Source organism: Hemicordylus capensis, chromosome 4, assembly GCF_027244095.1.
Source record: "Hemicordylus capensis ecotype Gifberg chromosome 4, rHemCap1.1.pri, whole genome shotgun sequence".
NCBI lineage: Eukaryota > Metazoa > Chordata > Lepidosauria > Squamata > Cordylidae > Hemicordylus > Hemicordylus capensis.
The window spans coordinates 101348955-101362979 of record NC_069660.1 but is presented as its reverse complement, the minus strand read 5'-3'; the positions used below and the strand labels follow the sequence as shown (position 1 = coordinate 101362979).

Here is a 14025-nt window from a genome sequence, read left to right as displayed (position 1 = left end):
CAGCATACATTTTAAAAATAATAATACATATATACACACTTCTACACAGGGCAGCACAGAATTTAGTTTTTTGAATGCTCCAACCTTAATTTTAAATATGAAGTTTATCATCCTTATGTTTGAGAACACAGGCTTGAAAATGTGCAGGCAGCATCTACTGAAGGCTCAAAAGTCAAAGATGACCTTAAAACACAATTTCCACGGATAAAAGAAGCAGAGGTTTCTCATATCTCAGTTCATTCCCATCAATGCGGATCAAGGGCAGGATTTAGCCTTCTGCACCCTCCTATTTTCCAAGTCTGGGTCAATAAATTTAAATTTCAATTAGTTCAAATTTCATGTAGGGGCAATGCCAAGAAGTACTTTTCACCTGCTCCAAGGAATGATAGGTAAATGACAATTTATTCCAAACTATGACCTGGTAACCATAATTTCTACACAATTGTACTCTCATGGATTCTTATGAGGGACAGGGTAATTGTAGTGTAATTTTTAAGTAGAACTTTCTGCAATAGCTGTTCTGAAACGGCAGTTGGTACAAAATGCAGACAATCAAATGGGACGGATTGCCAAAAACATATTATTCCAATACTCCAGAGTCTGCCTTTTCCACTGCCTTTCAAGCATAAATTAAGATGCTGATTTCGAGCAATAAACTGACAGCCACCACCTTCCCCATGCTTGCTACAATCTCTAAGATTGACCAAAAGCACATTTTCTTGTGTACACCATCTGTGTCCCCATTCTGTGTGATGAGGGCACACCCAGAGGAATTCTCAAAAGCTGCATCACTATTGTGGAACAACTGTCTCCTCCTGTTTTCTTGCCAATGCCCAACAACTCTCCACATTCTATTTTCATAACTGAGGGGACAATGAAATTGGGTAGGATAGCAGCTTGATTTTCTTATATCAGGAACGGCCAACTTCTTAAAACTAGGGGAAATGTACTCACCCTGCTTCAGGGAAGGCAGTGCATGTGTCAAATGTAACTTCTAAGTCTCAGAAAGAGAAGCCCCTGACAAAGGGATATACTTTTAAAGAAATAGCTTCCCCCCTCCTGTTTCTCTTTCTTGCATTCCACTTTTATTGGATAACTTTTCCTATTATGTTCATAATATATGAATTTCCATATAGATTCTACCACTTCATGTCTTCCCCTCTATCCTGTTCATTCTCTTTCTGTTGACCGCTGCTTCTTTTTCTCTGCCCAGTACATGGTTTCTCTTTCTTCCATTTAATGCTACTCACTTTATTCTGACACACATTTCTCATTTCTCTGGTAGGGGTGTGACAGTTGGCTTGGTTCAAAAGCTCGACATCGACCCAAACCTGGATTGGACAGGCTTGAAGCCTTAACAGCAAAGGGGAATCCAGTGAGGATTTCCCTTTAGCGGTACAGGAATGGGGAGGGGGCATCCCTAAACTTAAAGGGGAGTAAAGAGAAGTACTTAAAGGTTGTTCCGCTGCTAGCTGCAGCAACCATGGGAGGGGGTGGCAGCAGCTCCCCCACTTCTGCCGGCCTACCCCCAAATCTCCTGGGCTGGCAGTGCCCAGTTGAGGCCCGTTTTGGACATTTTCCAGCCCATTTTGGGCCTCTGCACAGGCATGGAGGCCATTTTGTGACCCCCATGAATGTGCATGGGCTATTTCCATGACAAAAATGGCCTCCATGCCTGTGCAGATGCCTAAAGTAGGCCCAAACCAAGCCGCTGGAAGCCCAGGAGACTCGAGGGGAGGCTGGCAGGGGTTGGGGAAGCCACCACCTCCACCATGGCCATGACTTGTAAGTACTTCTCTTTAATCCCTTCTATGTTTAGGGAAGCTCCCCCTTTACCAGTAATCCTCACCAGATTCCCTTTTGCCAATAGGGTTTCAAAATAATCCAAACCGGTTCAAATTCGAACCAAGCTGGGGGCCAGTTCATAAGGGCCAAAACCGTACTGGGCTAACTAATTTTGTGCACATCTCTATTCTCTGGTACAATATGGGTTGGTTCTCACAAGTGAAAAGTGGACCAGGGAAGCATCTTATCTGGTGCTTGCAAAAACCTGGGCGGCGGGAGTGATCATGTGGAAGGCAGGAGCTGGGTTGGACAGCATTTCCTTCACTTTTGATAAGGTGGAGTGCAAACGCTGGGTAGGATGGTGCCAGCCAATCCTGCTCCTGCCTCCCACATGATTAGTTACCCCTCTTCCTACCTAGATTTTTGCAAGCACACGACCAAGAACTTGGAACACGCACAGTTCCTGAAGCCAGCTAAGATGCTTCTCCAACATATTTTTCACTCGTGAGAACTGGCTATATGTGTACCTTTGTAGATAAGGGTATGCCTAGTCCTACCAGGATCCCTGTAGTTCAGCCACATCTTCTCCATCCCACACTTATTAGAAGTGGAGATTGGTCCTTTGCATCTTTCCCCATGATCTCAAAAACACCTGCAGCTATCTACTTGTTGACTCCATGTTTGATATCCATTAAAGTTTTTGAGTACCTTCAGCCAAAGATAAATACATTCTAAATCCTGTTAATATTAATGCTGAATATTAATATTAATACTGTTAATATTAATACTGACGCGCATGAGTAGATCCCATGTTTGAATCCCATATTGAAAATGCTTATCATTGGCTGAATCACTCTCTTTGTTTCTTGGAACATTCCATTGACTCATGAAGCTAAAAGTGAGTTTAGTTCTATCTAAATAAATAAATAAGGAGAATAAATGAAATCTTAGGCTGCATTTACAAGCTCAGTGTAATTACTACAAAGGTTGACAAACTAGTTCTGTGAGTAGCTGTATGTCATTGTCTGGTACTAGGAAGAACAAGGTGCCTTTCATTTTGTGAGGTACCGTTAAGGTACTTGCAGCTCAAAGCACAAAGAATGCATTGGAATTTTTTAAAAAATGTTTGATTTCGGTATTAAAGACCTTTTTTTAAAAAAGCTAAACATCTCTGGGTTTTTAATGAGCAATTAATTCAGCAAACAATGTAGAACAGCTGCACTAATGAATACTGTCCTGTTTGCATTTACATTTAAATGTAACCAATTCCTTGGGTAAAAAAAGTGTAAGTTTACAATTAAAACTCATGTACTATCAATTTCTGGCTGTCAAATCACAATAATACATGATAATTAAGTGTGTTGCTGGACTTGCACTCTTGGTGCATTTCATTCAACTTTGGTCCCTCACAGTCCCAATACTAATTGTTACTCAGTACCATAAATACACTCTTGCTATTCCTGAAGAAAGATGGTGGGAAGCAGAGACATTTTCCTCTTTAAAATGCTGAATTTGCACAATCTCACCCATGCCCAGATACATTCCAATAAATACAATATGGCATGCTGATTAAAAATGGCGTTTTAGAGTGACTTTCCTACTTGTAAAAGAAAAGATACCTGCATCATTCTACTGATGGGCAGGAAAGAACTCTCTCCCCCGAACCTTGTTTGGAAAAATTACCAAACAAAAGGGCTAAAGCACCTGCTTGTCCCTACCTCTAGTCAGACAAATTGCCCATGGCTGAATTTCAGTTTTAAAAACCTGTTGGGTGACAGTATGCATCTCTTGCTGTCTCATCTAATTTGGCCCCAGGATTTGCAACTGAAAATGAAAAACCCAAACAAAACAGGAAGCCAACTCTGTGGAGAAGCAGACCAGAGAAGGTAGAAAACTTCTTAAGAAAAACAATAAAACTTTTTCTTCTTCAAACATACAGGAGGAGGGAGAGATTTTGAGTTGCTGGTAGCTCCTTAGGGGAGAAGTTCTAGTGTGTGTGTGTGTGTCTGTGTTTGTTTTTTGTCAGGGCTTGTTTTGGTGGCTGTGTGGTAGGGATGTGCACGGAACTGGTTTGAAGGGGAGGGTTTGACCGTAAGGGCGGGCGAGGGTGCACTTACTCCTCCCTCCGCTTCCCCCCCTCCGGCGCTTTGTGACCTGCGTGCAGACTTCACTATGACTTTCCTGCACAGTGCAAAGGTTGCTGACGTCATGTGGCATCTAGAGAGGCTTTTCGGAATTGCTGGTAGGGAGTCAGCAAAATTAAGACTGCTATGTAGCATACTGAATTCCAGGACCTCAAAGCTACTTTTCCCACACATTGAGACAGGTGGAGCTGAGGGGCCTCAATGCATGGATGAGACAGAGGTATCAGGAAGAGGAGTTAGATTTGTTAGGCACTGGGACACATTTTGGGAAAGATAAGCTTGTACAAAAGGGATGGGCTCCACTTTTGTATTCAAGGTGGAACAAGACTACTGGCACTTAAAAAGTTGCAGAGCAGCTTTTGAAATGATGCCTGGGGGATAGCCAACAGGAGCTAGGCAGTATCCAGTTTGGCAAATGCCACCCCTTCAGATGCTTCAGATAAACCAGAAGGGGACAGATAGTAGTACCAGGTAAAAGCAGACAGAAGGCTGTGCTAGCTGCTCAGAGGGATCAGATGGCATAAGAAAGATAGCACACACCAGGTAAGAGATTCAGTATATGGGTGCTTATATGCCAATGCCATAAGCCTCTGAGACAAGATGGACGAGCTGGAGTGCTTGGTTGCTAATGAAAACACAGATATAGTGGGTGGAACAGAAACACTGTGGAACAGTGAACAAGCAGGACACTGTTGTTTCTGGATATAAACTCAATAGAAAGGACAGGGAGAGGTGAATTGGGAATGCAGTAGCACTGTATATTAAAGAAGGGCCATCCCTTCTTTCTCACAAGCTGAAAACCTAGAAAGACTGGAGGCCTCCACAGAAAGTCTGTGAGTGACAATACAAGGCTTGAAAGGAAATGTGCTACTAGGGATGTACTATCGTCGTCCTGATCAAAATGCCGACACTGACTGGGAGCTGCAGAAGGAAATCAGGGAGGTGTCAAAGAGGGACAGAGCTGTATTAATGGGTGACTTCAATTACCCACACATAGACTGGGTAAATTCACAGTCAGGTGATGACAAAGATCCCACATTTCTAGACAGGCTGAATGACTGTGCCCTCGAACAGTTGGCCATTGAATCAACCAGAGACAAAGCAACCTTGGACTTAATCCTGAGTAGTGCACAGCACTTGGTGTGAGATGTCAGTGTTGTGGAACCTTTAGGGAACAGCGACCATAGTGTTATCAAATTCAGCATACAATCAATGTGAGGAGAGAATCGTCAAGGAAGTCTAACACAGACACTTTGAATTTCATAACAGAAAACTTATTGAAAATAAAGAGTTTGGTGAAAACTGAAAGGTGAAAACTGAAAGGGAAAATCAAGAGATTCACTTCACTCCATAATACATGGAGTTTATTTAAAACCATAATAACAGAAGCCCAATTAGAATGTATACCAAAAAGAAGGAAAAGTACTACAAGTCCAGAAGGATGCCAGCATGGCTAACAAGTAAAGTCAAGGAAGCTATAAAAGGGAAGAAGAATTCCTTTAAAAACTGAAAGGCCTGCCCAAATGAAGAGAACAGAAAGGAACAATAAGGGAGGAGAAAAGGAGAGTTTGAGGAATATTTAGCTAAAAGCATCAAGGGGAATAACAAAAACTTCTTTAAATATATCAGAAGCAGGAAACTTGTCAGGGAGGCAGTTTGTCAATTTGATGAGAGAGTGAAAGGATTATTAAGGAGCATATGAAGATTGCTGAGAAGCTAAATGAGTTATTTGCATCTGTCTTCACAGCAGAGCATACCAAGCATATACCTGTGCCTTAACTGAGCTTCTCAGGGACAGAGGCTAAAGAACTGAGTCAGAGAGAGGTGATGAAAGATGATGTTCTAAACTGTCTGGAAAAAATAAAAATTAACAAATCACCAGGGCCACATGGCATCCACCCAAGAGTCCTTAGATAACTCAAATGAGAAATTGCCAACCTCCTTGCAAAAATATATATTTATCCCTACAATCAGGCTCTGTACCAGAAGACTGGGAAGTAGCCAATGTAACACTGATTTTCAAAAAGGCAAATTGATGGAAAGCATTCTCAAAGATAAAATTCTTCAGCATATAGAAGAAGATCGTGATGGACAGCTCGTTATAAAAGTGTCTACACAATGTGAATCAGCTGTGAAAAAGGCCAATCCCATGCTTGGAATCATTAGGAAGTATACTGCAAATAAAACTGCTAATATCATAATGCCCTTGTACAAATCTGTGTTGCGGTCACACTTGGAGTACTGTATACAGTTCTAGTTACCATCCCTTCAAAAGGACATTATAGAACTGGAAAAGGTATAGAAGAGGGCAACCAAGATGATCCGGGGCCTAGAGCACTTTCCGTATGAGGCAAGGCTACAACACCTGGGGCTTTTTAGTTTAGAAAAAAGATGACTGAGAGGTGACATGACAGAGGTCTATAAAATTATGCATGGTGTGGAGAGAATGGATAGAGAGAAATTTTTCTCCCTCTAGCATAGCATTAGAACCAGGGGTCATCCCATGAAACTGACTGCCAAGAAATTTAAGACTGACAAAAGGAAGTACTTTTTTACACAACACAAAATTAACCTATGGAATTATCTGCCATGTGGTGATAGCCTTCAGCCTGGATGGCTTTACTAAGGGTTTATCAATGGCTACTAGTCTGAGGCTTATAGGCCAACTCCAGCCCAAGAGGCAAGATGCCTTTAGATATCAGTTGCAAGAGCAGGAGAGAGGCATGCACTCAGCTCTTGACTGTGGCTTTCCCAGAGGCATCCGGTGGGCCACTGTGTGCAGCAGGAAGCTGGACAAGATAGGCCTTGGGCCCGATCCAACAGGGCTGTTCTTATGTTCTTAAAATATAGGCTTATAAAACTTAAGCCAGCAACCAGTATAAACTCACCATTTTCTGGCTGGTCCTTAATATCAGCTTCGCTTGGCTGGCTTGGACTTTCAGACTGACTTGAATCTGAAAAACATAAATATGACCAAACATTACAGAATTCCACTGTGGAAAGGAGACAGAATTTCTTCAGAAGTTGAACATTCACATACAATGTTTTGGCTGACATCTTGACTACCAAAGCATCCCCACTTCAATGGAGGAATGCAGTGAAAGTCTGTGTGTGACACCCTTGTGCTCTGAATTATGAGTGCAATTGTGCAAGAGTGCTAATATTTGGGGGGATTTTCCTGTGTTATGGAGGTGCTTGTAGAAGTGGAAGCAGGGGCAGAGGGGAGCAGAGACCAGAGGAGAGCTGGTCTTGTGGTAGCAAGCATGACTTGTCCCCTTAGCTAAGCAGGGTCCACCCTGATTACATATGAATGGGAGACTTGATGTATGAGCACTGTGAGATATTCCCCTCAAGATAGGACTAAAAGAGATTCCTGCCTGCAAACTTGAAGAAGCCACTGCCAGTCTGTGTATACAATACTCAGATAGATGGACCAATGGTCTGACTCAGTATATGGCAGCTTCCTATGTTCTGCTTCCACGGAGTGCTTCTGGGGCATTGAAAAATTCAGAATTCATTGGAGCAGTATGTAGGCTCTGAGCATCCTTGTAGCTGCTTGAAGCATGGATGCTTCAATAGTCAGGATGTCAGCTGTCAATAGTCAGGATGACAACCAGTAGGCAGGAAGCAGACATTTCTTTTCACAGGATCTCTATGGAAAAATTTTATTGGAATTAAATAATTACATTAGTTCTGATCTCACAAATTTGGGGGAAAATATCTTCTATTTATCAGATGTTTTCCAATATTTTTTCATATATGACAATATCTGAAACCAAATTCACAAATGCAGGAGCTTTAAAAAAATGCAGAGAGCCAAGAATATCAGTTTTGTGACCCAGAACAATGTCCATATGTATAAGATTCTCCACTATTGAAAACAATGGCTGACATCTTAACTAACAAAGCAGATGCACGCTAGGAAGATGTGACTTTTCTGCAAAGAGCTTTGTTAGCTGAAGAGCACAGAGAGGAGATTTTCTCTGATACCTGCTTTCTCAGAAATGCCCTGAGCCATCTGAAAATATGTCCCTGAGGGTCATGCAGCCCCCAGGGTCATAATTTTTGATGATGCAGGGCATTTCTGAGGGAAACAGAGATCAAAGAAAATCAACTCCATCCTCTGAACTCCAGCATAGCTGTGCCCTCCTGGAGTGCATCTACTTTGTTATTTAGGATGTCAGCCATTGTTGTTGTTTTTCAATGTGCTAATAGCTGATATTAATATATTAACTGTTTCATGTTCATAGTAACAATCTTTGTCCATATGAAAGCACAGACTTCATAAGCTACTTTAATTCACAGAACCTTCTTAATGGATTTCCACCTAAATAAAGAGCTGTGAGAATGGAATGTCAGCATTCCGCCCCCCCACCAGTATTCTTTTTCAGCACTAGAAAGAAGACCTTTCTTGTTTGTGGTGATATTCCCTTATTCTAGAGAGTCTATCTGACCACAATAATAGTTGTCTCTACAATATAAATTCTAATGGCAATTTGAATGGCAACCAAACAAACACTACCTTCATATTACAGCAATTCAGAAGAGATTAAGAGACTAAAGTAAAAAATCTTAAGCATTGTTTGGGGAAGTAAAAATGCACTGAATCAGTGGGATTTGCTTCCAAGCACACATAGTTGGGATCAAGCTGTAATTTTGATTTCAGGCACAAATTATGAGGTTCAAACTATCATACTTTGGACACATTATGTGAAAACCCAGCTCCCTTGAGAAGTCCATAACGCTGAGAAAGGTTGAAGGAAAGAGAAGAGGATGACCAGCAGCAAGGTGGATGGACTTTATTACGACAGCAATGAATGCACCCCTGAGAGATCTTAAAGGCCAAGTTGAAGACAGATCATCCTGGAGAGAATCTATCTATGTGGGTGCTTAGAGTCGACACCAATTTGATTGCACTTAATCCATCAGTCAATCAATTCATGTTACATTTTAAAGACACATATGTACCATTCAAAGAAACATATTTTTGAAGACTCAAATATGAAAATATATTATATACAACTAATTGGAAAGCAAGGTCCATGAATCGCCAAACAACTTTTGGAATTGTAATCTAATTGAATCACACCTAGGGGCACTTCTCACGATCAGCAAAAATCGGGCTAGCAGAGGCTAGCCCGATTTTTGGTGACCGTAAGAACCACTGGGCTCGGCTGCGAGCCCGGTGGTTGAGCGGGTAACCCGCTCAAGAACCCCTGCTAAAAAGCAGGTTTGCAGAGCAAGCGCTCCTGCAAACCTGCTTTTTGCAATCGTGAGTAGCTGCGCCGTGCCTTCACGCCGCACCTACTCATGCGTAGACCCCCGGCCAGGAGGCGAAAAGCCACCTCCTGGCTCTGGGGGGTCTCCCCAGTATGTCCTGCGCGCTCACGCAGGGCATACTGCGGCTTGCGGGGGCACGCAGCCCCCCGCTCCCCTCACCCCCCGCCAGCTCTATCACGGAGCCAGACATCGTGTGGGCAGCTGCCCAGGGCTCCCTGCCCGCTCATGAGCGGGGAGAGTGGGCTTAGCCCGCTCTTCCCGCTCACCAGGAAAAACCAGGTCTCACTGATTGTGAGACCCAGTCCCTAATGTAGCATATACTGTAGAGCAATCCTCAAAAACTAGAAGGATTCCTCTAAAGTGTTATCCTGGAAACAATAACATGAGAAGCAGCCACTCACTGAAATTTAGCAATGTAATGCTATTTTTCACCATTATTTTCCTGATCTATAGTAGTGTAAGCCAAAAAGTTTAAGAACATGCATGAGGACTAGATTTGCTTTGAACACAAGAAGAGAAGGGCTGATTTAAATGTTCAACAGAGCAGGTGGGAAAGCTTTCATGACACTGCAGTAATGTAGATATTCATTGGGGAGTTTTGTTTGATTGTATTTCCTACATTGTCTTCCTGCATGATGATGTGCTAATGTTTCATATACCAGGGGAATTTAATGTAGGGGCGAATGCAAACATGTGTTCTCCCAAGTGTATATATGAAATGTACTCACATATGGGAGAACATATACTTGAGTGTTGCCAATCTCCTGGCACATGCAAAAGTACACTGCTCATGGGACTTTACCACATGCTCATCTTAAAGTTTTGTATCATCACTCACTGGAAAAAATCCAACACCTATTCAGATGATTCTATAAGTTATAGGATGTTTTAAGATGTATAAAATGGCTTAAATATAATATGAGAGTGATGGGGGTCAGGCAGGATTAATATTTAGGCGCTAAATAAATTAGTATAGCAAGAAAAACAGTCATCACTAGTAACTGCTATCTGCTTGTTAGTTTATATATTGCTTTGCAGGAGCAATAGCCTTCCAAAGCCATTCACACAATGTAAAAACAACTTTTACAAGAATACAGTGAAACAGCAGAAGACAGAACAATTCTTAAAGTCAAATCAAACAATAATTATTAACTAGCTTAACCCGCACAGAGCATCTGTGCGCTAGTACTTGATTGCTCCCCTCACCCCCCTGCCACAGCCCCCCTCCCCTCAGAGTTCTCTCCACCCTCACCTGAGCTGCACACCTGCTCTCCATCTCTTTACTCCATCCCCCTCACTCCTCTTGGTTGCGGCTGCAGCATTGCTGGCACCTATTGGCCAAATTGCAGCCCCTAACCCCGGAGATTTACCCACCATCACCCGGGCCCCACTCCTGCTCCTCCCCACAGGATCAGCAGCAGCGGTGGTTAACCAGGCCCTTCCTCACTGCCGCCGCCGCCACCATAGCTGCTTGTTCCTCTCAAGTTGCTGACAGAGCCAGGCCCATCCCTTGCCTGCCTGCCTGCCTCCCTCCCTCCTTCCACCAATGGCCTCGGTAGCCCCAAATAGCAGCAGTGGTTGACTGGGCCCTAGGGATGTGCAAAAAATTTCGGGCACAGAACGATCTGTGCCCGAAACGAGCAATTTCGAGTGATTCGGGGCCGAACCGAAACACCCCGATGTCCCCCGATATTTTTCGGGCCCGAGCCGAATCACCCGAATTTTGGGCACGAAAAATTTGGGTGATTCGGTTCATGGTTGATTTGGGGGGATTTTTTGAAGTTTTAGTGACTTGGGGGCAGTTCGGGGGCATAGCATGGGATCTGGGCAAAAAGAGTGGGGTGGGGTGGTAGTGCATAATGGGTGCAGGCTACCACCCCAATTTCAGGGGGATTGGGCAAAGGGCTGATTTTTGGGAAATTTCTGAAGTTTCCATGTCTTTGGGGCAGATTGGGGCAGAAAGTGGGGACTGGGGCAGAATAGTGGGGTGGGGTGGTAATGCCTAATGGGTGGAGGCTACCACCCCAATTTCAGGGGGATTAGACAAAGGGCTGATTTTTTGGGAATATTTGAAGTTTTGGTGTCTTTGGGGCAGTTTGGGGGCAGAAAGTGGATCTGCCCCAAAAGAGTGGGGTGGGATGGTAGTGCCTAATGGATGGAGGCTACCACCCCAATTTCAGGGGGCTTGGGCAGAGGCCTGATTTTTTGGGAATATTTGAAGTTTTGGTGTCTTTGGGGCAGATTGGGGGCAGAAAGTGGATCTGCCCCAAAAGAGTGGGGTGGGCTGGTAGATAGTGCCTAATGGGTGGAGGCTACCACCTATCCCCAATTTGAGAGTTATTGGGCAGAGGGGTGAATTTTGGTGAATTCTGAGGTTTGTCTTCATAAGGTGCAGTGTGCTAGATTGATATTCATAGTAAATGAGAGTGTGAAAAAGTGAAAGTGGGGTCATGAGAGTTCTTTAATTGAAAAAAATCTCATTTGTTATCATTGAATGAGAATTCACACCTCAGAAAAAACTTCCTCAAAACACCTCAGAAAAAAAACTTTGGTGCCCCAAAGACACCAAAACTTCCCAAAAAATCAGCCCTCTGCCCAATCCCCCTGAAATTGGGGTGGTAGCCTCCACCCATTAGGCACTACCACCCCACCCCACTCTTTTGGGGCAGATCCACTTTCTGCCCCCAAACTGCCCCAAAGTCACTAAAACTTCAAAAATTTTCAAAAAATCAGCCCTTTGTCCAATCCCCCTGAAATTGGGGTGGTAGCCTCCACCCATTAGGCACTACCACCCCACCCCACTCTTTTGGGGCAGATCCACTTTCTGCCCCCAAACTGCCCCAAAGTCACCAAAACTTCAAAAATTCTCAAAAAATCAGCCCTTTGTCCAATCCCCCTGAAATTGGGATGGTAGCCTCCAACCATTAGGCACTACCACCCCACCCCACTATTCTGCCCCAGTCCCCACTTTCTGCCCCAATCTGCTCCAAAGTCACTAAAATTTCAAAAATTCCCCAAAAATCAGCCCTTTGCCCAATTCCCCTGAAATTGGGGTGGTAGACACCACCCATTGGGCACTACCACCCCACCTCAAAATTTTGCCCCATGGCCCCTTTTTTACCCCCCCGAATTGATTCAGATTCGGATTCGGATTAAATCCAAATCCGAACCGAATCAGGGGTGATTCGGGTGGCCCATATTTGGGCACAAAAAAGAACAGGGGTGATTCGGTTCGGGTCCCGAACTGAATCACCGAATTCCCGAATTGCACACCCCTAGGCCCTTCCTTGCTGCCAATAGGCACTGCCATGGTCCCCTCAGGCCGCTGACAGGCTCAGCCTATCCCTCACCCTTCCTTCTTTCTCTCTTCCCCTCCCTGCTTTTTCTCTTTCTCTCTCCTCCACTCTCTCTTCCCCTCTGTCTTTCTTACCCTCCATTCTTTTTTCTTTTTCTCTCTCTTCCTCATTTCCTTCCTGTGTTAACAGATCTTGTTTTCTCATCTAATTAACACAACGGCTGATTCCTTTTCCTGAAGTGGCTCTTTCATCCATCACAACCCCTGTCTTCGCAGACTGCTGTGCTCTATCTATCTATCCCTCTCCAATCAAGAACATCTTCTGACCAGTAAGAGTTGCATTCCAGCTGTCCTTAACCATCACAGGCTCATCCTCATCTGCATATGGAATCCCCACTGCCAAGTCACCACGGTGCCACAGGCTCCTGCTCCCTATCTGCATATGGAACCCCCACTGCCCAATCAGGTGCTTCTGCTCGCAAACTCTCATGAGAGCTGTCACACACGGGATTAGCCACAGGTACATCTTAGATAATTATATATATAGATTATACTGGCCAGCATCCTTACTAATGATGAAGTGACAGAACATGCAAAGTGGCTTCATAGCGTCTAGAAATCCAGAGTCAAACTGTGTGTGCTGGGAAGGAGGGCATTTTTGCTGCTGACCTCTCCCCTCCAAAGTGCTCCATGCAGCCCGGAAGCAGGTCTCTCAGATAGGCCTCTGCACTGTTAGTGGGAAAGTCAGCCATTAAAAGCCTAGAGCAAATAAGGTCTTCACCTGGTACCCAAGACATATTAGGGTTGACACTAGGAAAGCCTTCTTGAATGTTGAAAAATGTAAGCCACAGTGCAACACAGCTGAAGTGCCCTGTCATACTGTCCTCACCTCAAACACTGCAATGATTTGTAAAAAGGCCTCTGCAGTAGAACGTAGTAGCTGTGCAAGTTACTATGGGAGGAGACATTCCTCGAGGTATCCTGTACCCAAACAGTTTAGAGTTTTAACCTTGAACTGAGCCAAAAATGAACCAGGAGCCAATGTAATTGCTTAGCACTAGTGAGATCTACTTTATAAGCCCACTTTGACAGGGAGCGAGCAACTGTCCCTATCTAATCCCAGCACAGTATCCTTCCAATGGCTGTTGCTGGTGTCCACCTTATGTTTCTTTTTAGACTGAGAACCCTTTGGGGTCAGGGAACTGTCTTATTTTTTAATTTTATTTTAATGTAAACCACTTTGAGAACTTTTGTTGAAAAGTGATATATTAGCAGTAGTTGTTATCGTCATTCTCATTAGTAACTTAGCTATCATATTTTGTACTAACTGAAATTTCAAACTGATTATGCATTTCAGTAACTCAAATGAGACATCACCAGAGTAATGGTGGCCAGGCTGTCAGTGTTCAGGAATGATTCTGAATGCAGTTGGCACACACAACTGAATGCAGTTGAGACATCAGAGCCCAGTTCAGACATGATGCTGTATGAGTGTACAGATGTCTGTACACTCGTACATGG

The 14025-nt window shown here is 43.8% G+C and overlaps 1 protein-coding gene across 10 annotated transcripts in view; it reads right to left on the bottom strand.

Moving 5' to 3' along the window:
* Positions 1-14025, bottom strand: part of NFIA (nuclear factor I A) — a 708337-nt gene that overhangs the window by 209480 nt on the left and 484832 nt on the right. For all 10 annotated transcript variants that reach the window (XM_053243547.1, XM_053243546.1, XM_053243554.1 and 7 more), the window contains one exon: positions 6818-6883. In XM_053243547.1, the coding sequence (XP_053099522.1) occupies positions 6818-6883 (66 nt within the window). The remainder of the gene's footprint in view (positions 1-6817; positions 6884-14025) is intronic.